Source organism: Cygnus olor (assembly GCF_009769625.2).
Source record: "Cygnus olor isolate bCygOlo1 chromosome W unlocalized genomic scaffold, bCygOlo1.pri.v2 SUPER_W1, whole genome shotgun sequence".
NCBI classification, from domain to species: Eukaryota; Metazoa; Chordata; class Aves; order Anseriformes; family Anatidae; genus Cygnus; species Cygnus olor.
The window spans coordinates 1,620,716-1,648,343 of NW_024429070.1; the positions used below are offsets into that span (position 1 = coordinate 1,620,716).

The following is a 27,628-nucleotide window of genomic DNA, read 5'->3' on the forward strand; positions in this document are numbered from 1 at the left end:
CCTTAACTTTTTCATTCAGGAAAAATTCTGCATTCTTTCAAGGAACATTACACGTTCTGTCCTAAGCAAGTTGCTCTTTTCAAATATTATATGGCTTTTTACTCACTAGGCCTAGGTGAATGAACTTAATTATATAATTTTTAAAATAAAATCCAATCAATCCTCCTAGAAAATAAACTTCTGTAGGGAAATTAAACTATTTTTTAAAATCAAAAATGGTCAGGACTTCATGGACTTCATGGACTGAATTCATGGACTGTTTATTTTAATACACACTCTTAGAAGATGTCAAGATACATAGCTTTGTATCACTATCAGACACAAGGTAAGGCATAAACATCACAGATGTAGTCCATATATACCTGTTGTTAGTATCAGTCCCCTAAACTTACAGAATAACATAAAACACAAACAATAAATAATTGAAAATCCTTACCGCTTTGTACCCCATATCTGTTCTGCATGCTTTTCTCCCTGAAAACATTAGGATTCCTTGCCAGGATAGCCTGCAGCAAGACCGGTATATCTCCCTCTGGATCATCACTGCCAAGGTTATCTTTCAATTCTCTGCAATTGTGGAAGTAAACAAATAAAGAAGCAAATGTATTTTCAAATTGTAAGAAACAATGTTCAAGTTAAAAAAAAAGAAAGAAAACAATTTACTGCTAAAATAAAGAAAAAAAAAGTCTGCAAAGCACTGTTCCCTGCCTCTATTTTTTTCCCCTCTCTTCTTTAAGGAATGGAAGGAAAATTTCCTACCAGTCCTCAAAATTATTCTCTGTTATTAAGCACATATATATCCATGGCTGTCAGATTCTGGCTATTATATAAGTTCCTTATACCCACTTTTGATCTTCTCCACAGAAAAACAACACTTGTATAACATCAAGAAAGTACTGTAGGATTAAAAATAAAATATCCATGAATGTATAATATTCAGGTCGCATATTTTATTATAAAAAGGGAAATTGGCATGTCATTGACATCACAGGATTCCCTCTGAACTATCAAAAATGTAATGGATTTTCTATAAATGCATGCATGCTTTCATCTATTGTTTGTTTTGAGGACTTTTTAAAAGCTACTTCCATTTGATCAAAGCAATTTATTGGAATATGTAGGAAAAGTGCTGTCAACATAAGACAATTCAAAGGACATCATACAAAAATGAACAAAACAAAATGTATATTAAACAAAAAGAGGATACTTGCTGATTCAATTCTTTAATATTAAAGTTCAATACCTAATCAGAATTGACATGGGTCTTACATGGGTCTCACCAAAAAGTTTCTTTTTGTATAATGCTGGATATATAGCTTGTCTATAGGTATTATTAAACAAACTGGAACACAAATAGGTGTTGTACAATCAACATCACGAAGTTTGCACTTGTAACTTGAACAAACATTAGCTCTATTAAAAAAAAAAAAAAACACAGTTATGCTTAAGTGTTACTTGACTGAGATAATTGGCTCTTATACACTGATAATCCGCTACAAGCCTAACAAACAACCTGCACATTTGGATTTTCAGATTCTCACAAACATCCCTCTCAATCCATTTCATTTTAATCTCAAGGAATAAGGACAGTGATGTGATATAGCTGAAGTTCAAAATACATACATGTGATCTGTTGACACCTGATTGAGACTGTGGACGAGCTGTGAAACTAAATTTTCATCCCTGCAAGCCAGCAGGCAGTTCACCTCTTCAGCTATCCGTCCATTGAAGAGTAGGCTTTTTGTTGTTGTAGCAGGTAAAGGTGATGGTAGAGGCAGCTGGTTCAAAACTATTATCAGAAGACAGAAAGAAGCTCAGAATCATTTCTCAGAACACAATCATACAAAATGGGCAGCCTTCTTACTCTCACATGATTAAGAAAAAACAAAAACAAAAAAAAAGGACAACTACATTAGAAATATAGGGAAAATTTCTGGATTTTTTTTTTAAAAACACACATAGAGAGGCTACACTGCTTTAAACAAAACAATGTATTCAAGTCCACTAATTATATTATTATTGTAAATATTTAAATGTGTTAAGGCAAGTTATATGAATAAAAACACACTTTTAAACATTCCAAAACATAAAGTTATTTAAAACGTTAAGACGGTTTTCTCTTGGAATTGAAAGCACTGATAATGGGAAGGAAGGAAATGTAAAACCCCTGTAGTTGCATGCAGTAGTCTAAGTGCATTGAGCATAATTTTCTACTCTGATCTTCAAGTTTCCACTTTGTATGGTCAGGGTAGATGGGAAAACAAAACTAAATAATTAATTTAAGCCACTAATTACATTCTCAGATTGTTCTTCTTGTATTGTATTCATTTCTATGCAAGTCATCTTCTCAAGAAAAGGCTAGTGTTGATTGGTATGATAATTACAATGTTAATTCACTCAAAATACCTATTCACAAATCATAGAATCATAGAATGGCTTGGATTGGAAGGGACCTCAAAGATCATCTAGTTCCAATCCCCCCTGCCATAGGCAAGGACACCACCCACTAGATCAGGTTGCCCAGGGCCTCATCTAACCTGGTCTTGAACACCTCCAGGAATGGGGCACCTACAACCTCTCTGGGCAACCCGTTCCACTGCCTCACTACCCTCCGAGTGAAAAATTTCCTCCTAACCTCTAATCTAAATCTCCCCTCTTTTAGTTTAAAACTGTTCCCCCTCGTCCTGTCATTATCTGATTGAGCAAAGAGTTGTTCTCCATCTTTTTTATAAATCCCCTTTATGTACTTTACTCTTGGTAAAAACATTTAATTGCTTAATTAAAAACATCCATAACAATATTTCAATCAGATTATAAATGAGCATACTATACTTACAGAGGGCATTCTTAGGTCTACATGCATAAGAAGGAAGTATATAAGTATATAGGTATATAAAAGTCTTGACCAGATGATTGGCAGGGCTATATAGACAAGAGAAGTGTAAGCCAGAAGAGGCCAAAAAGTTATCTATACAGATAAATCATTTTCACGGGTCCAAGAAAACAAGATGACTGACTTCCCAGGCTGATTACAGCTCCAAGATAAAGGTTTTAACTAAACCATTAGAAATAGCTTCAGGAAAAAAAAAAAAAGGTAGAAAGCAACATAACAAAGATCAAAAGAAGAAGAGTACTTACGGTCTGTAAGACTAGCAATGCCTGCAAGAGTAGTGATGGGAACATGAGGCATATCCCCATTCATCCTGAAGTTCTGGGATGATAGTGCCTTCACAGATATTTTAGTTCAGGTGCCAGCTATCATTACTTCCCATCTCCCAAGCACTAAAAAGAACAAAAACAAATGACAACATTCAGTCTATTTAAAAGACTTTTAAATTCAGTAATATAAATGATAAATGAAATGCAGGCCATAACCTCAGCTGCATACTAAGTAAATTTTGTCAAGAGTAGGTAGAACAATGTAGAATTTAAATATCAAATGGCATTAAGAAATCAAAAGGCAAACTTCTGGTCTAAGAAGCAGAGTCCTTCATCAAAAACGATGCAAGATAAGGCAAACAAGAAATTTTCTTGGGTTATACAGTACTAAACCAATAGTCAATGTCTGGATATTAAAGGTACAAAGACAATTAAAACAAGCTAATGAATTTTATACCTTATTTTGAAATAAAAAATAAAAACTAAAAAATTGGTAGCAGAACTTCTGTTGATTCATACTGCTGTGGAGAGCACTTAATCCATAACCAGTTTAAGTAATTAGCTATGTTCACTTCCCAAGTTTGGAGAAGGAAGTATTTTTCATACAAGAGGTGGCTAGCAAAAATAAAAGGAATAATATACAGATGTAAAAATCAAGGAAACAATGTGACAAATACAAAATCATCATGTATTTTAAAATAAGTATCTATTTCAAAATTAATCTGAAGATCTCTCTTTAATATTAAACACTCTCTGGTAAAACTACTGCTAGGAACTGTATCCCCCATGCCACAAAAAGAAAAGTTTTAGTCCCACTAAACTAGCTTGTTTATTTCCTGTAAAACAGTACATTTTATATTCAACTAATGAATAAGTATGCATTCACTCAGTTTTCACTAATTGTAAAGATCTAAAAAGATATCTACTAAAGATATAGTTAAAAAAAAGTCATCACAATAATTGCAACTGCAGTTGCAAGACAACAAAATTTACAAAGATCACACATTACAATCCACTATTGTTATACTAATGAAATGACAAAAATTGAGCATGATATTGTCTAAAGACAAACAAAATAAAGGAAAGGAACTTGATTTTGTATACATCTGCCTACTATAGATAGGCACCTGTGCTAACAGTTTGTGAAAGAGTAAGAAGAATTCTTCCATAAGCATTTATGTTGCCTGCTGAAGATGCTGAAATCGTGATTTGCTTACGCTTACTTTACAAATCAATATTTTTGCGAATTACATACACAATACATATAAACCAAAAAAACACTGTCATTTCCTTAGTAATCTTTACGTCATTCTTTCTTATATAGGACACCACTGCTAATAAATACATACTATTCCAAACAAGACAAGGATACTGAATGTTATCAGTCCTCCTATTTAAAGTTTTCATGAACCACTGAAGTTAACTTTTCAGTTTCCTTATATATACATAACTGAATTATTTGAAGAAAAAAATACCAACACTGAGGTTAAACAGGACAGTGAGTGGACTTCCTTTGCTACACCTGCCATGGTCTCATTCTTACCTCTAAATTACATTTGTTTATTAAAAATATAGTACATTACAGGTGCAGAAACTTAGCTAAGAAAACTGCTGCAGACAGATATACTGTGTGTTTTGTGGTGTTTTGTTTTTTGTTTTGTTTTGTTTTCCTCTTGTTTTTTTTTTTTTTTTAACCAGGAGAAAACAGACTTCATACACCCAGAGCAGTTTCAAATAATAGTCAAGGTTCTTTACCTGAAACAAACACCAATATACACAGGATTTTAGTAGTTTCTTAGTTGCCTAAATAAACAATTCTTTAAAAAACAAACCAAAAAGAATCCTAAAAACCCATAACTTAACTTTTCCTGTTATGGCAACAGCAAACCCACAAGAGCTACTAACACTTAAATTATACATATGATAGAAAGGCCATGTCTGATAATCCACTTCTCCCAACTGAAACTGCATCAAAACTGACTAAAGCCATGTCAGTAGACAGCATTATTGGAAATCCTGTATGCAACACTGAGGCAAGAAAAAAAAAATCTTAGTACTTTCACTTCTTAATAGCCTGGGGAAGGTATAACCATCCCAGACATATCCTGGAAGCACAACACAGCCCAGAGAAAGCAGTCAAAGAGGTTTCTGGAGAGCGTGGAAGATAGCTTCCTGACGCAGCTGGTTAGAGAGCCTACCAGGGGAGGTGCCCCGCTAGACCTTCTCTTCACAAACAGTGACAGACTGGTGGGAGATGTGGTGGTCGAGAGCTGTCTTGGGCAGAGTGACCACGAAATGGTAGAGTTCTCTATTCTTGGCGAAGTCAGGAAGGGGACCAGTAAAACCGCTGTCTTGGACTTCCGGAGGGCTGACTTTGAGCTGTTCAGGACACTGGTTGGCAGAGTCCCTTGGGAGGAGGTTCTGAAGGGCAGAGGAGTCCAGGAAGGCTGGGCACTCTTCAAGAAGGAAATCTTAATGGCTCAGGAGCGGTCTGTCCCCACGTGCCCAAAGACGAGCCGGCGCGGAACTAGGCCTGGCTGAGAGTTGTGGCTCGAGCTTAGGAGAAAAAGGAGGGTTTATAATTTTTGGAAAAGAGGGAGGGCTACTCAGGAGGACTATAAGGATGTTGCGAGGCTGTGCAGGGATAAAATTAGAAAGGCCAAAGCTCATCTGGAGCTCAATCTGGCTACTGCCGTTAAAGATAACAGAAAATGTTTTTACAAATACATCAACACAAAAAGGAGGACTAAGGAGAATCTCCATCCTTTACTGGATGCGGGGGGAAACTTAGTTACAAAAGATGAGGAAAAGGCTGAGGTACTCAATGCCTTCTTTGCCTCAGTCTTTAGCGGCAAGACCAGTTGTTCTCTGGATACCTGGTACCCTGAGCTGGTGGAAGGGGATGGGGAGCAGGATGTGGCCCTCACTATCCACGAGGAAATGGTTGGCGACCTGCTACAGCACTTGGATGTACGCAAGTCAATGGGGCCGGATGGGATCCACCAGAGGGTACTGAGCGAACTGGCAGAGGAGCTGGCCAAGCCGCTTTCCATCATTTATCGGCAGTCCTGACTATCAGGGGAGGTCCCAGTCGACTGGCGGCTAGCAAATGTGACGCCCATCTACAAGAAGGGCTGGAGGGTAGACCCGGGGAACTATAGGCCTGTTAGTTTGACCTCAGTGCCAGGGAAGCTCATGGAGCAGATTATCTTGAGTGTCATCACGCGGCACTTGAAGGGCAACCAGGCGATCAGGCCCAGTCAGCATGGGTTTATGAAAGGTAGGTCCTGCTTGACGAACCTGATCTCCTTCTATGACCAAGTGACGCGCCTGGTGGATGAGGGGAAGGCTGTGGATGTGATCTACCTTGACTTCGGTAAGGCTTTTGACACCGTTTCCCACAACATTCTCCTCAAGAAACTGGCTGCTCGTGGCTTGGACTGGCGTACGCTTCGTTGGGTTAAAAACTGGCTGGATGGCCGGGCCCAAAGAGTTGTGGTGAATGGAGTCAAATCCAGTTGGAGGCCGGTCACTAGTGGAGTCCCCCAGGGCTCAGTGCTGGGGCCGGTCCTCTTTAATATCTTTATCGATGACCTGAACGAGGGGATCGAGTGCACCCTCAGTAAGTTTGCAGATGACACCAAGTTAGGTGCGTGTGTCGATCTGCTCGAGGGAAGGAAGGCTCTGCAGGAGGATCTGGATAGGCTGGACCGATGGGCTGAGGTCAGCTGTATGAAGTTCAACAAGGCCAAGTGCCGGGTCCTGCACCTGGGGCGCAACAACCCCAAGCAGCGCTACAGGCTGGGAGATGAGTGGTTGGAAAGCTGCCTGGCCGAGAAGGACCTGGGAATACTGGTTGATAGGCAGCTGAATATGAGCCAGCAGTGTGCTCAGGTGGCCAAGAAGGCCAACAGCATCCTGGCTTGTATAAGAAGCAGTGTGGCCAGCAGGGCTAGGGAAGTGATTGTCCCCCTGTACTCGGCTCTGGTGAGGCCGCACCTCGAGTACTGTGTTCAGTGTTGGGCCCCTCGCTACAAGAAGGACATGGAGGTGCTCGAGAGAGTCCAGAGAAGGGCAACGAAGCTGGTGAGGGGTCTGGAGAAGAAGTCTTACGAGGAGCGGCTGAGGGAACTGGGGTTGTTTAGCCTGGAGAAGAGGAGGCTCAGGGGAGACCTCATCGCTCTCTATAGGTACCTTAAAGGAGGCTGTAGAGAGGTGGGGGGTTGGTCTATTCTCCCATGTGCCTGGTGACAGGACGAGGGGGAATGGGCTAAAGTTGCACCAGGGGAGGTTTAGGTTGGATATTAGGAAGAACTTCTTTACCGAAAGGGTTGTTAGGCATTGGAATGGGCTGCCCAGGGAAGTGGTTGAGTCGCCATCCCTGGAGGTCTTTAAAAGACGTTTAGATGTAGTCCTTAGTGATATGGTTTAGTGGAGGTCTTGTTAGTGTTAGGTCAGAGGTTGGACTAGATGATCTTGGAGGTCTCTTCCAACCTAGACGATTCTGTGATTCTGTGATCAGATGTAGTCAATATGAACACAAGTTCTTTTCCAGTATTACTGCTGCAATAATTAAACTATATAGATATTCAATGGGAAAAATTCCTCCAAAACCAGACGCTCAAATCAGAAACCTTCTCCACAGATACATGATAAGAAACCCAAATTGGCAAGGTCCAGACCTGAGAATGTATCAAGCTAGGATGGTCAGGGGAAGAGCATTCTTTATACGAGGAGAGTAGAACAGGTTAGTTTGTTTAGCTAACAAAACCAAGGTCAAGACAGAACATGGTTGCTTTCTATATGGCAATCAAAGAAGGTTGAAAGGAAGGAATGCTAAAGGCCAATGCTAACACAACAATAAATGAAGACATGAATGCAAACAAGAAGGAAAATGAAACAGAATCTCACCATCAGAGTAGCCACTTTCTGGAACAGCCTTCTACTAAGAGTAGTAGTAGAATCCTAGAATCATAAAGGTTGGAAAAGACCTCCAAGATCATTTGGTCCAACCATCCCCCTACCACCAGTATCACCCACTAAACCGTGTCCCTAAGAACCACATTCAACCTTTCCTTAAACACCCCCAGGGACGATGACTCCACCACCTCCCTGGGCAATCCCTTGCAATGCCTGACTACTCTTTCTGAGAAGAAATGTCTCCTAATTTCCAACCTAAACCTCCCCTGGCACAACTTGAGGCCATTCCCTCTAGTCCTATCACTGCTTATCTGCAAGAAGAGGCCGACCCCCAGCTCCCCACAACTTCCTTTCAGGTAGTTGGAGAGAGCAATAAGGTCTCCCCTGAGCCTCCTCTTCTCCAGACTCAACAACCCCAGCTCCCTCAGACGCTCCTCATAGGACTTGTGTTCCAGACCCTTCACCAGCTTCGTAGCCCTTCTCTGGACTCATTCCAGGGCCTTGATGTCCTTCTTCTACTGAAGAGCCCAAAGCTGAACACAGTACTCGAGGTAAGGCCTCACCAGAGCAGAGTACAGGGGGACAATCACTTCCCTGGTCCTGCTGGCTACACTATTCCTGATACAAGCCAGGATGCCATTGGCCTTCTTGGCCACCTGGGCACACTGCTGGCTCATGTTCAGGCGAGCATCAATCAGCACCCCCAGATCCCTTTCCTCTGCACAGCTTTCCAGCCACTCTGCCCCAAGCTTGTAGCGCTGCATGGGGTTGTTGTGGCCAAAGTGCAGGACCCAGCACTTAGCCATGTTGAACCTCATCCCATTGGCCTCTGCCCATTGACCCAACCTGTCCAGGTCCCTCTGCAGGGCCTTCCTACCCTCCGACAGATAGACACTTCCCCTCAACTCGGTGTCATCTGCAAACTTGCTGAGGGTGCACTCAATTCCCTCATCCAAGCCATCAATAAAGATATTAAAGAGAATGGGCCCCAAGGCCAACCCCTGAGGAACACCATTTGTGACTGTTTGCCAGCTGGATTTCACTCCATTCACCACTACTCTCTGGGCCTGGCCATCCATCCAGTTTTTAACCCAGCCAAGAGTGTAGCTGTCCAAGCCATGGGCTGCCAGCTTCTCCAGGAGAATACTGGGGGAAACCGTGTCAAAGGCTTTGCGTAAGTCCAGGTAGACTACATCAGCAGGCTTTCCCTCATCCACCAGATGGGTTACCTGGTCATAGAAGGAGATGCATGTTGAGCATCTAGTCCACCAACACCCCCAGGTCCTTCTCCTCAGGGCTGCTCTCAATGCATTCACCACCCAACCTGTATTTGTGCTTGGGATTGCCCTGGCCCAGGTGCAGGGCCTTGCACTTGGCCTTGCTGAACTTCATGAGGTTCACACAGGCCCACCTCTCAAGCCTGTCCAGGTCCCTCTGGATGGCATCCCTTCCCGCCAGTGTGTCAACCGCACCACACAGCTTGGTGTCATCAGCAAACTTGCTGAGGGTGCACTCAATCTCACTGGCCATGTCATTAACAAAGATGTTAATCAGCGACGGTCCCAGTACCGACCCCTGAGGAACGCCACTTGTCACTGGTCTCCACCTGTGGACATTGAGCCATGGATCCCAACTCTTTGAGTGCAACCATCCAGCCAATTCCTTACCCACCAAGCGGTCCATACGTCTCTCCAAGGATATTGTTGGGGTCAAATGCTTTGCACAAATCCAGGTAGGTGATGTCAGTTGCTCTTCCCCTATCCACCAATGCTGTAACCCCATCGTAGAAGGCCACCAGATTTGTCAGGCACAATCTGCCCTTAGTGAAGCCATGTTGGCTGTCACCAATCACCTCCTTATTTTCCATCTGCCTTAGCATAGTTTCCAGGAGGATCTGCTCCATGATCATGCCAGGCACAGAGGTGAGACGGACTGGCCTGTAGTTCCCCGGGTCTTCCTTTTTTTCCCTTTTTAAAAATGGGGGTTATGTTTCTCCTCCTCCAGTCAGTGGGAACTTCACCAGACTGCCACGACTTCTCAAATATGATGGATAGTGGCTTAGCGACTTCATCCACCAGTTCCCTCAAGACCCGCAGATACATCTCATCCGGTCCCATGGACTTGTGCACCTTCAGGTTCCTTAGACGGTCTCGAACATGATCTTCTCCTACAGTGGGCAGTTCATCATTCTCCCAGTCCCTGCCTTTGCCTTCTGGGGCCCGGGCTACGAGGCTGGAGCTCTTGTCAGTGAAGACCGAGGCAAAAAAGTCATTGAGTACCTCAGCCTTCCTCATATTCCAGGTGACCAGGTCTCCCATTCCCTTCCAGTGAGGGCCCACAGTTTCCCTAGTCTCCCTTTTATGACTGATGTACCTATAGAAGCCTTACTTGTTGCCCTTGATGTCCCTGGACAAATTTAATTCTATCTTGGCTTTAGCTTTCTTAACCTGATCCCTGACTGCTTGGACGATTTCTCTGTATTCCTTTTTCAATAATAAGGAAATAAGGAACTAATAAGGAGAATAAGGAAAAATCTTAAGTTTCACATTGTATATTTCTGTCATAACTTCTGGTATAAACTTAAATAGAATAGAAGTGAGTAGAACAAATAAAATAGAAGATTCACGATGACATTTCAAGATTGAACCACTGTTGATCTTGAGGGAGAACAATGTCAAAAATCAAGGTGAGACCAAGTTAAACACTGTAGGTCATATAAAGAGATTTGATTGTGTATGGTCAATAGCGCTGTTTTTTTTCCCACTTAAAAGAGCAAAGCAGAACCTTAATTCATAACACACAAAATAACTGAGAAACTTTTCCTCTGAGGAACTGTGCTAAATGTATATATTGATAAACAGTGATACCAAGCATATTATAAGAAAACTCCTGAACTGAATACATTACTTGCTTTCATGTCCCTCATCAGCAGAATTTGCATCAACTGAAGCTTTTGTCTCTTTTCAGTGACAAACACATTTTTTTCATTTCATTTGCAGACTATTTTGAAAAACACTGAACACAACACTTCTGTAACAGCTACCTCCTACTTCCATAGCAATTCCAGAATGCGCAAAGAGACAAAGAAGGCCAAAGTGCTTACTTCAGTCTATGAAACTTACTGTGATTACTAAGCAAACAAGTTATCCTTCTCTGCCCTTTTTCCCCACATCCAAGATTTATGTCTTCTTATTCTAGTCTGGTTCGGCTCTTTTAGGTCTATGCTTCTCCAGCCATCTTTCACAATACCCAAGGGTGTGACAGAGTCACAGGGATGGAAAGCTGCAACTTAGCCTCTCAGACAAGTGCACACGTGTACATGCATATGCATGTACAGAGACAGGAGAAGAAACTGGAATGAAGAATAAGCTTAAATACATACAATCAGTAACTACAGTTGGCATGCCCATGTCTTATAGAATGGGGCTTCTGCTAACTCAGAGGACAGCACAAAGACAAGCCAGAAGGAAGACAGTTACACTTCCCCAAACTTTTATGAACACAGCTTTTAGGCAACTGAGGAAACAACATCTTATTGTTTTCTGACCTGCCTCTCTCCTGCCCCAACTGCTTATTATTTTCCTTGCGTCCATGATTTATATATTATTCCTGTCCCTCCATAAAATCTGGTCTGCAGCCATGCAGGTATTTCTGCAGAGCTTTCCTTTTCAGTATGCAACACAAGGAACAGCAGAAATCGAGTCACTTAAATTTGACAGGACAAAAATATTACCATCAAGTTGCCACTGCAACTACTCTCCACTACATAGGTGCATAATCCACGGCAACAAATACAGGAAATCATGTACCAGAGACATTGCATATACTTGTTTCTCCTTCTCTCTCTTCCCCCCCACCCCCACCTCTTTGAGGAAGAAGGAATAAAGGGCTACTAGCATGTTCATGGATCCACAATTTTGCATAAATCACTATTTTTCCCCAAAAATCATAGAACTGTTGATGTTGGAAGGGACCCTCTCAAGGTAATCCAACCCTCTGCTCACGCAAGGACATCAAAAGCAGATTGCCTAGGGACTGAGCAAAAAGTAAAAATAAAGGTAAAAAAAAAGTCATTGTACTCAAACTGTCTACATATTTTATTTTCTTTAGCAGTAATCTTCATTATATATGGCAAAACAACCTGACTGTCTACAACAAAATAAATCCAAAGACGATTCAGCCACTTCACAACATAGAATCATAGAATATCTGAGTTGGAAGGGACCCACAAGGATCATAGAGTCCAGCTCTTGGGTCCCCAAAGGAATACCCAAAAAATCATATCATGTGTCTGAAACTGTTGTCCAAATGCTTCTTGAACTCTGACAGGCTCGGTGCCGTGACCATTTCCCTGTGGAGTTTATTCCAGTGCCCGACCACCCTCTTGGTGAAAAACCTTTTCCTGATATCCAGCCTGAACCGCCCCTGTTGCAGCTTCAAGCCGTTTCCTTGGGTCCTATTGCTGGTCACCAGAGAGAAGAGATCAGCGCCTGCCCCTCCCTTGCGAGGAAGCTGTAGACCACGATGAGGTCTCCCCTCAGTCTTCTTCAGGCTGAACAAACCAAGTGACTTCATCTGCTCCTCATACGTCTTGCCCTCCAGACCCTTCACCATCTTCATAGCCTTCCTTTGGACACTCTCTAACAGTTTTATATCTTTCTTATACAGTGGCACCCAAAACTGCACACAGTACTCAAGGTGAGGCCACACCAGCTCAGGGTAGAGCGGGACAATCACTTCCCTCGACTGGCTAGCGATGCCGTGCTTGATGCACCCAAGGATATGGTTGGCCCTCCTGGCTGCCAAGGTACACTGCTGGCTCATGTTCAGCTTACTGTCAACCAAAACCCCCAGATCCTTTTCTGCAGGGCTGATCTCCAGCATCTTGTCCCCCAGTCTGAACATATAGCCAGGGTTGCCCCATCCCAGGTGCAGAATCCGACACTTGCTCTTGTTAAACTTCATATTGCTGGTGATTGACCAGCTCTCTAATTTGTTCAGATCTCTCTGCAAGGTCTCACTACCCTCAATGAAGTCAACAGCTCCACCCAATTTGGTATCGTCCACTAACTTGGTCAAAAAACCTTCAACTCCTACATCCAAATTGTTTATGAAAACATTGAAGAGGACTGGTCCTAAAATGGAGCCCTGGGGAACCCCACTAGTGACAGGTCACCATCCTGATGTAACCCCATTTACAAGAACCCTCAATTGTTCATCCATCTTATTATGCTTTTACCTAACTGTATTCTGGTCATTTTGTCCAGAAGGATATTGTGAGAGGCAGTATCAAAAGCTTTACTGAAATCCAGAAAGATTACATTGACTGGCTTCCTTTGGTCAACTAGCTGGGTGATCTTGTCATAGAAGGAAACTGTTTGTTAGACATGACCTTCCCCTAGTGAACCCACAGTGGCTCTGACCAATGACTGCATTGTCCTTTAGGTGCTTTTCAGTAACTCCCAGAATAATCTTCATAATTTTACCAGGCACTGAAGTAAGACTGACATAAAACATATTTTATTAAACCAAAGAATAAAGTATTTCCCAAAATCTGAGGTTACCTATTCCATAGATGAAAAGTGTAAACAAGACATTGAGCCACATAATTTAATATTTTCAGAAATTACAGAACACTATTTTTTCAACTCCTCCTCTAAAAGAAAGCATTTTCTTCATTTTAATTTTAAATAAAAAGTTGGCAGACTTTTAGATTACAAAGGCTCCAAAGAAAGTTGCATCTAACATTTCTAATCTTGACATTAGGGAAAGTTTTTGCTCTGTTACTGTCAAAGTTTGCCACATTAACCTCTTTAGAATGAGTAAACCCACGTGGAAAGCAAGTTACCATGCATACAACCACACAGCAAGAGTATATACAGCTATAAAAGTCATCATAAAGTAAAAGAGCATCATCAATCCAGAAATTGTACTAAAATCTGCTAAGAATTAAGCCTACACTTAAGTTTACCAGTTTTCCAAAGCTATTCCACATTGTAGTTTTTACTTTGGCTTTTAAACCTGTTCATATATTACTTTGAAGTCAGAAACAAAGTTTCTTTTGTGAAGAGAGTTGACGTACAATGAATAGGTTTTTTTTGTAATCCCTGAGCCTTTTTAAATGCATCTTGCAAAAAAGAAATGGGTAACATGATCTCCAACTGGAATGGTCTTTTTAAACAAAGTTAGAAGTATCCATAATGACAGAAGCATTTATTCCTATACAATCAGTGGAAGCAACAGTCATCATTATTCTATTCACAGAGCCATGGAACTGGAAGAGATTCAGCTTCCATATTTAACTATAACTGCTAGCACTCAATATGAGCCATAGACTTCCTATTCTTGCTTTGACAAATATGAAGACCTTTGTATAAATTAATAATAATAATAATAATAAAAAAAAACCTCTGCAAGCAAATGAAGCAGATTAACTGGAAACACATGGATCCAACTTTTCTACGCCCCCAATTAGACTGTAGCTACAGTTTAGAACAACCACTACAGTTATTCAACTGGGACAAAAAAATAAAAATAAAAAACAGGTATGCTCATCCCCAAAGAATGCATCACCAACCAGCAAAGCCACGCCCTTTCTAATTGCAGGGGAAAAAATTAAAAATAAAATATAAAAAAGTAGTAAAATAGTTGTGCACTATACTAAATTGTCCATCTGCATTACAATAGTTTAAATATAAAACTTCTATTTTGTTGAACTTTCATTTAATACACTTTCAGAATTTTTACTGATGATAAACTACTGTACCGGGTCTGGCTGAGATGTAGTTAGCTTTCCCTGCAGCAGCCCATACAGTGCTGTGCTCTGCACTTGTAGCTGGAACAGCACTGGTATCATACCAGTGTTTTGTCTAATAAGAGAATATGTTTTTTTCTTCTCTCTGTACTTCCATGCGGCCTTTGCTTGTTTTTGTGTTTGTTTTTTTCCCCCTCTTTCTTTTCCCTTTAATTAAATTATCCTTATCTCAACCCATGAGCCTTTTTTTTTTCTTTCCATTATACTTTCTTCTTTTCCCCCCTCTTCTTTTGAAGAGTGGGAGCGAGAGAGCATTTGTGGAAGAGTTTAGCTCCCCAGCTGAGTAAAACCACAACTACCCTGAATAATACAATGTACTACAAACTGAGGCTTAAGCTTAAGCATAACATGACATTCCCATTACATTTCATTATCAATCACTGTCTAATCAAAGCTAACTACTTCATCTGCTATACGTTTTAAATTTCCTCCTGTTCCTCTTCCTTTTGAGAATATGCAGTACAGTTTGCAAACATGGAATTGTAATAATTAGGACAAAATCTGAACTAGAATGCCCTGAACTTTGTTATGAATAGTAAGAGAAATGAAGAGCTCCAGTAAGATCGAACCATTTCCAGTAAGGTGCACTGTTGGATACAGATAAAAATCTGCCCGTTCCTAAGATTTCCTCTTTTCCAGTAACTCTTCTCTAAGATCACAAAATATGATGCCTTTGACCTGCTGAAGTAACCATTATTAACAGACAGCATATAGATTCCCAAGCAAAGTGCTTGCTTCCCAAGTCTAAAGGAAACAACGCATTTTTGTCAATTGTTCAATTCTTCCCAAGTAATTTTTACTGCATGTGACACACCTGAAACTTGTTTGATTCAAAGCAATGGTCACAACCCTTGAAACTGTTTTAGAAACGTATATAGCTGCTTGTAATGACCATCTGCCTTGCCTCAGTTCAGTCCAGTCTTCCAGGAGGACTTTGCAAGCAAGCACCTTCTCCCTAAGGGAAATTATTGTTATGTCACACAAAACGTGACAGTTCACCATCCAAAACTCAAGTGATGCTGAAAAGTGCATCCTAGGCTTAAAAAAGAAAAACACAAACACAAAACCAACTTCTTAAGATACTGGTTCTTAGAAATGCCTTTATCACACCCCTCAGTACTTCTCAGAAGAATGAAAGTCCTTCAAAATCGCTCCTTACAACAGATTTTAAAACTAGATGAAAAAAGAACTGGGACTTGCCATATTCCTTGAGCTGATCCCAAGTTCTCTCACTTCAGAAGGCAATTTTGGTATCTAGCCTTCACAAAGCATGCAAAATTTCTTATACAAGTGCTATTTGAATGTCCAGGTTGTTATGTGAGACAAGCACTCTTGAAAAGCTATAAAAAATCACTGCCATAAAAATTTCCATTATGTTTTTCTAGCTTTTTAGAAGTAACTAGAAGTTTCTAGAAATTTCTAAAAACTTCTAAAAACTAGAAGTTTCTAAAAACTAGCAGTTTTTAGAAGTTTCTTCTTTTAGAAAGACCTCACTGCTTATTAATACATAATGGAAAAAAAGGGTTTCTAATATTAAAGGAAAGTTAAATTCCACTGCATAGCATACAAGAATAAACTCTATCTGGAAACCAATTCAAGATGATAATTTGAGGTAACTGGAAAGGTTAACACTAACAGTCTCCAAAGTGACAATTCCCTCTGTAGCCACTTAGGGCACAGCTCAACTTTGAAAAGCATTTAGGAGACCTAGCTTATCTTGTGGGTTTTCCTGTTTGTTTTCCCCAAATCAAGATTGAAAACTGAAGACAATATGTCATGGGTATATTTACAGATTATTTTATACCTATATATTAACTATATCAGTTAATGATATTACGAAGAGGCTACCGAGTCTGGTGGGTCCCAAAGACTACACCCTTTCCTACTTTTTCAAGTAGGATCAAATGATGCTGCGACAAGGAAACTCCAAAATATCAAAAAGGATTTTATGTCCCTTGGAAAGATGTTGAAGGGATCAGGGGGATTGGGAGTGCAAGTAGTGCTCTCCTCTGTCCTCCCAGTTGGTGACTGGGACCCAAGGAAGAAGAAGACGAGTGAGCCAAGTGAATGATTCGCTGAAAGGCTGGTGCCATGCCCAAGGTTTGGGGTTCTGTGATCTTGGACGCACTTTTGAGGGACTGGGTGTTGTGGTTTAACCCGGTCGTCAGCTAAACACCACACAGCCGTTTGCTCACCCTCCCCCCCTCCCTCTCTGGGATGGGGGAGAGAAACGGGAAAGTGAAGCCTGTGAGTTGAGATAAAGACAGTTTATTAAGACAGGAAAATAATAATAACAATAATAATAATAATAATAATGCGTATGAAACAAGTGATGCACGATTGCAATTGCTCACCACCCGTTGACCGATGCCCAGCCTATCCCCGAGCAGCCAGCCCCCCACCCCAGCTAGCCACCCCTATATATTGTTTAGCATGACGTCAGATGGTATGGAATACCCCTTTGGCCAGTTTGGGTCAGCTGTCCTGGGTCTGTTCCCTCCCAGCTCCTGCTGCACCCCTAGCCTACCCGCTGGCAGGACAGAGCGAGAAGCTGAAAAGTCCTTGGCTTGGTGTAAGCACTACTCTGCAACAATTAAAACATCAGCATGTTATCAGCACTCTTTTCATCCTAATCCAAAACATAGCACCCTACCAGCTACTAGGAGGAAAATTAACTCTATCCTAGCTGAAACCAGGACACTGGGCATGCTGATGCCAGATGGGGCGCAGCTGACCAGGTGGGGCAAGAGTGTTCTGGGCGGTAAGCTGGCTGGGCTTATCAGGAGGGCTTTAAACTAGATGCAGTGGGGGAAGGGGATGCACCTCTGAGTGAAGAAAGCATACCTTATCACTCTAAGTAATGGCAGGGAAATACTTGTGAACTGCCCCAATGCAATCAGAAAGGGTTCTAGAAACACGGTACGAGATTGCCCAGCTGAGGTGCCTCTACACCAATGCACACAACATGGGAAACAAGCAAGAAGAATTGGAAACCATGGTGCAATTAGACAACTATGACCTGATTGCTATCACAGAAACATGGTGGGATGGATCACACAACTGGAACACTGGAATAGAGGGCTACAAGCTCTTCAGAAGGGATAGACAAGGAAGGAAGGGACGGGGTGTTGCCCTCTGCATTAGGAAAGAGATTGATTGTGAAGAGTTGCCTCTGAGAAACAGCCATGGACAGGCTGAGAGCTTGTGGGTGACAGTTAAGGACCATACCAATAAAGACCACACCAATAAAGGACAGCTTGTGGTTGGGGTCTACTATAGGCTGCCCGATCAAGGGGAGCCTGTGGATGAGGCATTCTTCAACTACAAGAAGCGTCGTGCTCGCACGCTCTTATCCTGATGGGGGACTTCAACTACCTGAATGTCTGCTGAGAAAACTACACAGGAGGCTGTAAGCAATTCAGAAAATTCCTACAGTGCATTGAGGATAACTTCCTGGCCCAGGTATTAGACAAACCAACCAGAGGAGAAGCATCTTCCTGGTACTCACCAACATGGAAGAGCTCATTAAAGAGGTCAAGACTGGAGGCAGGCTGGGCTGCAGTTACCACACCCTAGTTGAGTCTGTGATCTTAAGGAATATGGGCCTGGCAAAGAGCAAAGTCAAGACCCTGAACTTCCAAAGAGCAAACTTCAAGTTATTTAAAGACCTTGTAACTGAAATCCCCTGGAACACTGTCCTTAGGGACAAAGGAGCTGAACTGAGCTGGCAGCTCTTTAAGGATGTTTTCCTTAGAGTATAAGAACTCTCCATCCTGCTGTATAAAAAAGGGGGCAGGGAGGGCAGACAACCAGGATGGCTGTGCAAGGACCTGCTGGTCAAACTGAGGTGCAAGAAGGAAATGTACAGGCAGTGGAAGCAGGGACACGTGGCCTGGGAAGAGTACAGGGATGTGGTCTGGATGTGCAGGGATGGAATCAGGAAAGCCAAGGCAAAGACAGAACTAAGCTTGGCAGAGGATGCAAAGAATAACAAGAAGGAATTCTATAGGTACATTGGCCAGAAAAGAAAGGGCAAGTTGAGTTTTCCCCTTGCTGATAAATGAGAAGGGAGAACTGGTAGCAACAGACATGGAGAAGGATGAGGTACTGAACAAACCTCTAGGCAAGGGCTGGGGTTGTGGAGTCTCCTTCTCTGGAGACTTTCAAAACCCGCCTGAACGCGTTCCGGTGTGACATGATTTAGGTGTTCCTGCTCCAGCAGGGGGATTGGACTAAATGATCTTTCACGGTCCCTTCCAATCTCTAATATTCTGTGATTCTGTGATTCTGTGAAAGCCAAGGCAAAGATGGAACTGAGCTTGGCAAGGGATGCAAAGAATAACAAGGAGGGATTCTATAGGTACATTTGGCCAGAAAAGAAAGGCCAAGGAGAGTGTACCCCCTCTGATGGATGAGAAGGGAGAACTGGTAGTGACAGACATGGAGAAGGCTGAGGTACTCAACAAGTTCCTTGCCTCAGTCTTCACTGGCAGACAGGTTTCCCAAGTCATTCATTTCCCTGAACCTGTAGATGGAGGCTGGGGGAGCAAAGTCCCACCCACTGTAAGTGAAGACCAGGTTCAAGACCACCTGATGAAACTAACCACTTACAAGTCTATGGGGCCTGATGACATGCATTCCAGGGTCCTGAGGGAACTGGCTGATGGAGTTGCCAAGCCCCTCTTCATCACATTTGAAAAGCCCTGGCAGTCAGGTGAAGTCCCTGGTGACTGGAAAAAGGGAAACATCACGACCCTTTTTTAAAAAGTGTGGAAAGGAGGACCCGGGGAACTACAGACCAGTGAGCCTCAGCTCTGTGCCTGGAAAGATCATGGAACAGATCCTCCTGGAAGGAACGTCAAGGCACATGCAGGACAAGGAAGTGATCCAGGACAGCCAGCATGGCTTCACCATGGGCAAATCGTGCCTGACCAATCTGGTGACCTTCTATGATGGAGTGACTGCGTCACTTGACAAGGGAAGACCGAGCGATGTCACCTACCAGGAATTCTGCAAGGCCTTTGGCACGGTCCCACATGACATTCTGATCTCCAAATTGGAGAGAGATGGATTTGAAGGGTGGACCATTCAGTGGATAAGGAGTTGGCTTGATGGCCACACCCAGAGAATGGTGGTCAACGGCTCTATGTCCAATTGGAAGCCAGTGACAAGTAGTTTCCCTCAGGGGTCTGTCCTGGGACCGATACTGATTAATATCTTTATCAACGACAGACAATGGGATCAAGTACACTCTCAGGAAATTTGCAGATGACAACAAGCTGAGTGGTGCAGTCGATACAACAGAAGGAAGGGATGCCATCCAAAGGGACCTGGACATGCTGGAGAAGTGGGCCCACGTGAACCTCATGAGGTTCAGCAAGGCCAAGTGCAAGGTGCTGCACCTGGGTCAGGATAATCCCAGACAGGAGCACAGACTGGGAGAAGAACTCATTGAGAGCAGCCCTGCAGAGAAGGACTTGGAGCTTCTGATGGATGAAAAACTCGACAAGAGCCAGCAGCGTGTGCTTGCAACCCAGAAGGCCAACTGCATCCTGGGCTGCATCAACAGAGGAGTGGCCAGCAGGTCAAGGGAGGTGACTGTCCCCCTATACTCTGCCCTTGTGAGGCCCCACTTGGAGTCCTGCATCCAGGTCTGGGGTCTCTGGCACAAGAAGGATGTGGAGCTGTTAGAGCGGGTCCAGAGGAGGGCCACAAAGATGATCAAGGGGCTGGAGCACCTCTCCTACGAAGAGGGGCTGAGAGAGCTGGGGATGTTCAGCCTACAGATGAGAAGGCTCCGGGGGGACCTCATTGCAACCTTTCAGTGCTTGAAGGGGACTTAAAAAAGAGATGGAGAGCGACTCTTTGCTCAATAAGATACTGACAGGATGAAGGGGAATAGTTTTGAACTAAAAGAGGGGAGATTTAGATGAGAGGTTAGGAGGAAATTTTTCACTCGGAGGGTAGTGAGGCAGTGGAACGGTTTGCCCAGAGAGGTTGTAGGTGCCCCATTCCTGGAGGTGTTCAAGACCAGGTTAGATGAGGCCCTGGGCAACCTGACCTAGTGGGTGTCGTCCCTGCCTATGGCAGGGGGGATTGGAACTAGATGATCTTTGAGGTCCCATCCAATCCAAGCCATTCTATGATTCTATACCAGTACAAAAATTAGAGAGCATAGCCCCTTATGAAGCAGAATTTTTATGAAATATTAAGCTCCAATGAAATATAACAAAACCAAAGAATTTTCAACAGTTCAATAGTGATTTATTTACTTATTTTACACCACTGTTTATGAGAACCTCTTTGCAACTTTCCTCTGTTTCCATGGGATATCAGTACCACTTTTATAACTGTCTTTTCCTTTTAGAATTAATACAAGTTCTGTTATAGTGAAATTCAGCACCAATCTAAATCCAGTCTCTTATTACCATGTTTATTTCTTAGAATGAAGTATCAGTGCAGACTGGGTACATAAGGATGGTAGGATATGGCCTTTAAAACACTGTTCTTCCTTTAGAGGATATAGTTGTCATCACAATTTCCAGTAACACACTGAAGAACTTTAAAGCTGATGCTTTAAATCAAAATTCCATTGAAGAAACGTGTTCTAGATGCTATTGACTCAGAAGAATCTGATGGAAAGACATGGTTAGCAACAATTTGGTTACGGAAAGTATTATTTATTACAAAATGGTTTATATGCACAATCAACTTTAAAGCAGAAACACCAACAAAACCAAGCCCCCAATAATTTACCAAATACGTAATGGCATTCCAAGGAAAAATAAGAGGGGTGAAAAAGATATTTTAAATTAATAAAATTAGCACATGTGAAAAAACATTTTTTTTAAATTGCCACGTGTTATACTGCTTCCTATTTATGCTAATGCAAGAGCATTAAAAGTAAAGAGGTGGTAAAGTATCTAGGCAATAAATTGTAATTTCTGAAGTATATGTGGGACAAGAAGCAAATGTTGCATTTCCTGCCAATAAAATATACATGAACGATAAGTTACTGAAGTCAGGAAGTAATGCTATAAAAGAAATCTATGATAGATAGCTGGCACTTAACAGCTGTGATGTTTTGCACAAGTTTTTCTGTCTTAAGGGAATTATGTATTGAAAAAATCATAGAATGGGTAAGATTGGAAGGGACCTCTGGAGGCCATCTAGGCCAATCCCCCTGCTCAGAGCAGGGTTAGCTACAGCAGCTTGCCCAGTGCTGCGTCCTGTCAGGTTTTGAATAACTCCAAGGATGGAGATTCCATGACCACCTCTAGGCAACCTGTTGCAATGTTTGACCACCCTTAGAGTCAAAAGGTTTCTTTCCATGTCTAAATGAAAATTCTTGTATTTCAGTTTGTGCCCATTGTCTTATCTTGCCACTGGATATCAGTGAGAAGAGTTTGGCTCTGTCTTCTTTACTGCCTTCCCATCAGGTATCTTATCAACACATTGATAACGTCCCCCTGAACCTTTTCTACCTCAGGGTGAACTGTCCCAGCTCTTTCAGCCTCTCCTCAAACACTAGATGTTTCAGTCTCTTAACAATATTCATGGCCATTTGATAGACTCACTTCCATATCTTTATGTGTTAGGGAGCGTTAAACTGAACTGAGCATTCCAAATGTGTCTCACCACTAATGAGTAAAGAGGAAGAATCACCTCCCTTGACCTCCTGGCAACACTCTTCTCAAAGCCAGGACCCTCTTTTTTTTTTTTTTTCCCAACCTGCTTCCCACCCAGTTAGCCCCTAGCCTGCATGGGGTTAACCATCCCCATGGGCAGAACTTGGCATTTCCCTTTGTTGAAGTGACTGATGCTCCTGTCTGCTCATTTCGGTAGCATGTCAAGGTCCCTCTGAATGGCAGCACACCAATCTGGTATACCAACTACTTCTCCCCACTCTGCAAACTTTCTGAAAGTGCACTCTGTCCCATCACCCAGGTCATTAACGAAGATGCTAAACAGTACTGGCCCCAGTATCAATCCCTATGGTACACCATTAGTGACTGGCTTCCAGCTACAATTCATGCCCTTGTTGACGAAGCTCATCAGTTCAGCCCATTTTTGATCCACCTCACTGTCTGCTTGTCTAGTCTGTACTTCATTGGTTTGTTTCTGAGGATGTTGTGGAACAGTGTCAAAAGCCTTACTAAAATCAAAAATGAACCCTCATCCATACTGCCAGTCATCTTATCACAGAAGGCTATCAAGCTTATTAAGCATGATCTCCCCTCCATAAATCTATGCTGATTACTCCTGATCACCTTCTGTCCTTCATGCATTTGGAAATAGTTTGCAGGATTAGTTGTCGCATCATTTTCACAGGACAGGAATTGAGGTAAGGTTGACTGGCCCTTAATTTCCCAGATCCTCTCTTTTGCCCTTCCTGAAGACAGAGATGACATTTGCTTTCTTTCAGTCCTCAGGTGCTTCCTCCAATCACCTTGATCTTTCACGGATTATTGACAGTGGTCTTGCAATGACATTGGCCAGTTCCCACAGCATTCATGGATGCATCCCATAAGGTCCCACAGACTTGTGCATGTCCAGTTTGTTCCCTAGTGTGTTCCTCCTCCACCAAGGGTAAGTCTTCATGGCTTCAGGCCTTCCCACTGACATTCCTAGTGCTTGGGATTCCTGCAGGCTGGTCTTACCAGTAAAGACCAAGGTGAAGATGACATTGCATACTTCACCCTTTTCTATGTCCCTTGTTAACAGGACCCTATTCCCATTCAGCAGGGAGTTAAAGTCACCCTGAGGACTAGTCACCCTTGAGGACTAAAGTCACCCTTGAGGATTTTTCCAGTTGTCTAAAGAAGGCCTCATCTACTACTACTACTTTTTTTTTTTTATCACCAAGAATTAAATAAATACAAAAAGATTACTACAGATGGTGCTTGTGAGTGTATAACTTACATACAACAGATTTCAAAGCGTATCTACAATGACCTGTGGGAGACTTTATAATATAAATCAGTGATGAAGAAAAGAAAGGCAATTAAATTAAATCTTCAATTATATGAATATAAAATATCTAAATATATTTAGTCTTTAGGTAACAGCAGCACTGAATCCTCTACAGAAATATCAAAAAGTCAGAAAGATCTCCAGTTACAGGAGAATTCAGATGACTATCTGAATTTTACACAATTGCTAGACTCTTGACAAGAACTTTAAGACAGTTTTCCACTTCTTAGCACGTTTTATTGTCAAATACAGGAGACTATCCAAAATACAGGAACTGCTTCAAGCAGCATGATTAAGCTACTAAGCTAAAGTAGCTACAGCATAAATTTGAAATCTGCGACAAGACAAAACTATATTGCAGGTATGGAAAGAACAGCAATTCTTTTTTAAAATTTAATGTGAAAAAATATTATTTGGTTTTAATACTAAGGCTGCAAAAAATGCTAAAGAAAATTAACACCTATTGATTTCTGCTACAGAGTAATTACATAAAACCTTCATATAAAAGAAAAAATGATTAAAGGAATATATACATACACATATTTGTATGTGTGTATATACATACACACACTGATTGGGCTGTTTATACACATAGAAACCAATATACAGCTGATATTAAATGCCAGGATTTGTTTGGCTAAATTTGAAAGTGGTGATTATAAGATCTGAAAAACAACTAGCCAAATATACATAAGTTCTTCGAGTATAACAAAGGTAGAAAGTGCTGAATAAGTGTAATTTATGCAGACACTTAAAAAGAATCACATGATAGCATCTGTCTATACAAAAAGAGAAGTAAGCAAAATAGTATCTCAAACTTTTAGATAATGAACATATAAAGGGTAATTATATTTCAATTATTTTACATTTTATTTAAAATAAATGACAAGGATTTGATAGCATTGATCCAACAGTTTTGAAGGTACTGAAAATCAAACTATAAACTGAAAAATGTAAATAATCAAGAACAAGTTCCTCAAAGGATGCATAGTGGTCAAAACTACACAGTTCTTTCAAAAAGGCACTAAATTATCTTGTGCTTTATATACCACCAAGTCCTACTTTCAGTATCTGAAAAAGTAGTTTAAATATTAGTTTAAAACTAATAAATATGCAGATATGAAACTCAGAAACAAAACTTCACAACTCATGAAAATTTAAAATTATTATTTAAAATCCAATAATCCAAACATGAGAAACATGACTATAGATGGTTCTTGTGAATATACAATTTACATACAACCAGTTTCAAGTTGTTTCTAGAATTATCTGTAAGAGATTTAGTAATAGAAATTGGTGACCAAGCAGAAGGAGGCAAATAAAAGTTGATTAAGGCACAAAAACTGAAAAAAAGAGGAGTAAATGATCAGAGCTTAGCATAGCCACTTATCAGGTACTCAACAATGTTTTCAAAGGCATTATCAAAATCTGCCACAAATTGTTTATCTTGCTTCAATTACACCATTTAATATTAAATGTCTTTCCCAAACTAGAAAACTGGCAAAATGACGGCTGGAGATGAATAGAAAAGAATAATAGTAAGTCAGGAGGACATCAACTAATGATTAGGGGGCTAAAGTGAGGAGGAGATGGCCTATCCTTCACTGCTAAAAACGTACAAAGACTCTCACAGTCCAGTGTTGAAAAGCACAGAACTTCACAGTCTGTCTTTAACTAGTATAAATAACTACAAACTAAGGAAAGAGACATCATGAAATATTTAAAAGAAAAACAGGCAGTCAAAAAGTAGTCAGTTTTCTTCTGATTTCTGCTTCAGTCTGCATTTAAGACCAAAAAAAAAGGCACAATTCTCTAGTTCGACACCTTCTGTTGAGATCACATTTATTAATATATTTCATATCAACTCACTGACAGAAATTACCCATCAGCAAAAGCTGTATGTCTATTAGGACCACCAAGAAACCATCACAAATATATAAATTCATAACAAATGTGTCTGCAAGTTTCTAGTGCATACTCCATCTTAGTAAACTATATGACAAATTAAGTCTCCTTATCTGAAATACTATCTTCCATTTGAAAAATCTAATTTTACAACGCAAAGAAAGAAAAAGGCCAAAATAAACAGTTATAACCATGAGGAGAAAATTAGTTTACATGGAGAGGGTGTTTGTAGATAAGCCTTTGCAGAGGTAACCACTTATGTAGAAAGTGAAATGCAGCTGGGAATTGCAATATGCTTACTCTATGATAAGATGATTAATTAAAAGGGTTAACAACAAATAGCATTGCTTGAAATCATTATTAAACTAGAAAAGCAAATATTACACATAAGTGAAGGTGTTAAGAATGAAATGCTCCTACAGTTGCATTAAAATTTGCAATTTTTAGTGTTATTTCATATACTGTAAATTTAAGAATTACCAGACCATAAATTGATTAAATGACTGTTGGGGTACAGCAGTGTACTGCAATAGATTTTTAAAACGTGAAGGAAAAATAGACTGAAATATTCTGTCCCCAAAACAGAAACTTCCACCCCCCAAAAAAATTAGCAATGAAAATGCCTCTTGAACAAATCAGCTGCAAATGAATGACTTTCATTTTTCAGTTGGCCAATGACACATAACATGAACTCCAAAATACCAACTATGAAGGTGGGGAGGCACTGGAACAGGTTGTCCAGAGAAGCTGTAGATGCCCCATCCCTGGAGGTGTTCAAGGCCAGGTTGGATGGGGTTTTGGGCAACTTGATCTGGTGGGGGGAGGTGTCCCTGCCTATGGTAAGGGGTTGGAACTAGATGATCTTTAAGGTCCCTTCCAACCCAAGCCATTCTATGATTCTATGATCCTCAACAGATAGCAGGATATGCCTGCAGTAGAGAAAATGCAGCATACCCACCACACAGAAAATAGTCCTTAGTTCAATTAATAATGCGTATTACTAGCCTACTAGCCTTACAGTTAAGAGGTTAACAAGAGAAAGAAAAGTTTGTTTACTCCAAAATTGTGGTTAAAATGATAGAAAGGCATTATAACGTCCCCCGCTTAACAATACAACATACAAACAATTCTGTACAATTTCTTTAAAGTACATAATATTTAAAGAGTTCAAGCTTTGTATGGCCATGCTTTCTAGAAAGTATCAATGTACTTTAAAACTATGTTTTAAAATCAGATATTGCTAATTTGCTGTTTGTGTTTTACAAGTTCCTTCCAAGAGGCATAAAAGCGTGAGCATATATTGCATAGCTCCAAGCAATTAAGATGATTTACCTTTCAAAGTACCTTGCTTTAAGTAGAAGGGTTAAATAATTGAAGCCTTTCTTGTTCTCCACCAAAGTAAGATTTTTTTTTCTGAAATATGCTCCTCTCTGGTGTCTTACTCCTAAGTCAGTGATTCATGAGCTGTGCTAAGATTTTTTTCTGATTGAAAATTTCACATTAAAGTATCACTTATTTGAGAAATTTACCACTCACTTGGCAAGAAAAAATTCATCATCAGTTCATACAACCAGAAACACTGCGTACCCAGTCCTGCTGAAATTATCATATGGTATACGTATTGCGCAAGGTGAAAGCATGACATTTACTTGTGTACTGTATAATAAGGGTTTTCCAAAAACCCATGATGGATAGGGAGATGATCACGAATGATGACAACAGTCTAGCCAAGACTATGCACTGCAAAAGATTATGGGGAACATTGCTACACCAGGGACCAGGGTATGTTTGGAAAACTACAGGGTGCTGTGGAGCTTTGTTGGGTGCACACTACAGGGCAGCAATAATAAATTCAGC

The 27,628-nt window shown here is 41.1% G+C and overlaps 1 protein-coding gene across 5 annotated transcripts in view; it reads right to left on the reverse strand.

Annotated features, from left to right (window-relative positions):
• LOC121062899 (nipped-B-like protein) overlaps positions 1-27,628 on the reverse strand; it is a 222,442-nt gene that overhangs the window by 121,762 nt on the left and 73,052 nt on the right. For all 5 annotated transcript variants that reach the window (XM_040543198.1, XM_040543196.1, XM_040543197.1 and 2 more), the window contains exons 2-4: positions 3,139-3,282; positions 1,624-1,789; positions 437-567 (exon numbers count right to left, since the gene is read on the reverse strand). In XM_040543198.1, coding sequence (XP_040399132.1) covers positions 437-567; positions 1,624-1,789; positions 3,139-3,202 — 361 coding nt within the window. In that variant the 5' untranslated portion in view covers positions 3,203-3,282. The remainder of the gene's footprint in view (positions 1-436; positions 568-1,623; positions 1,790-3,138; positions 3,283-27,628) is intronic.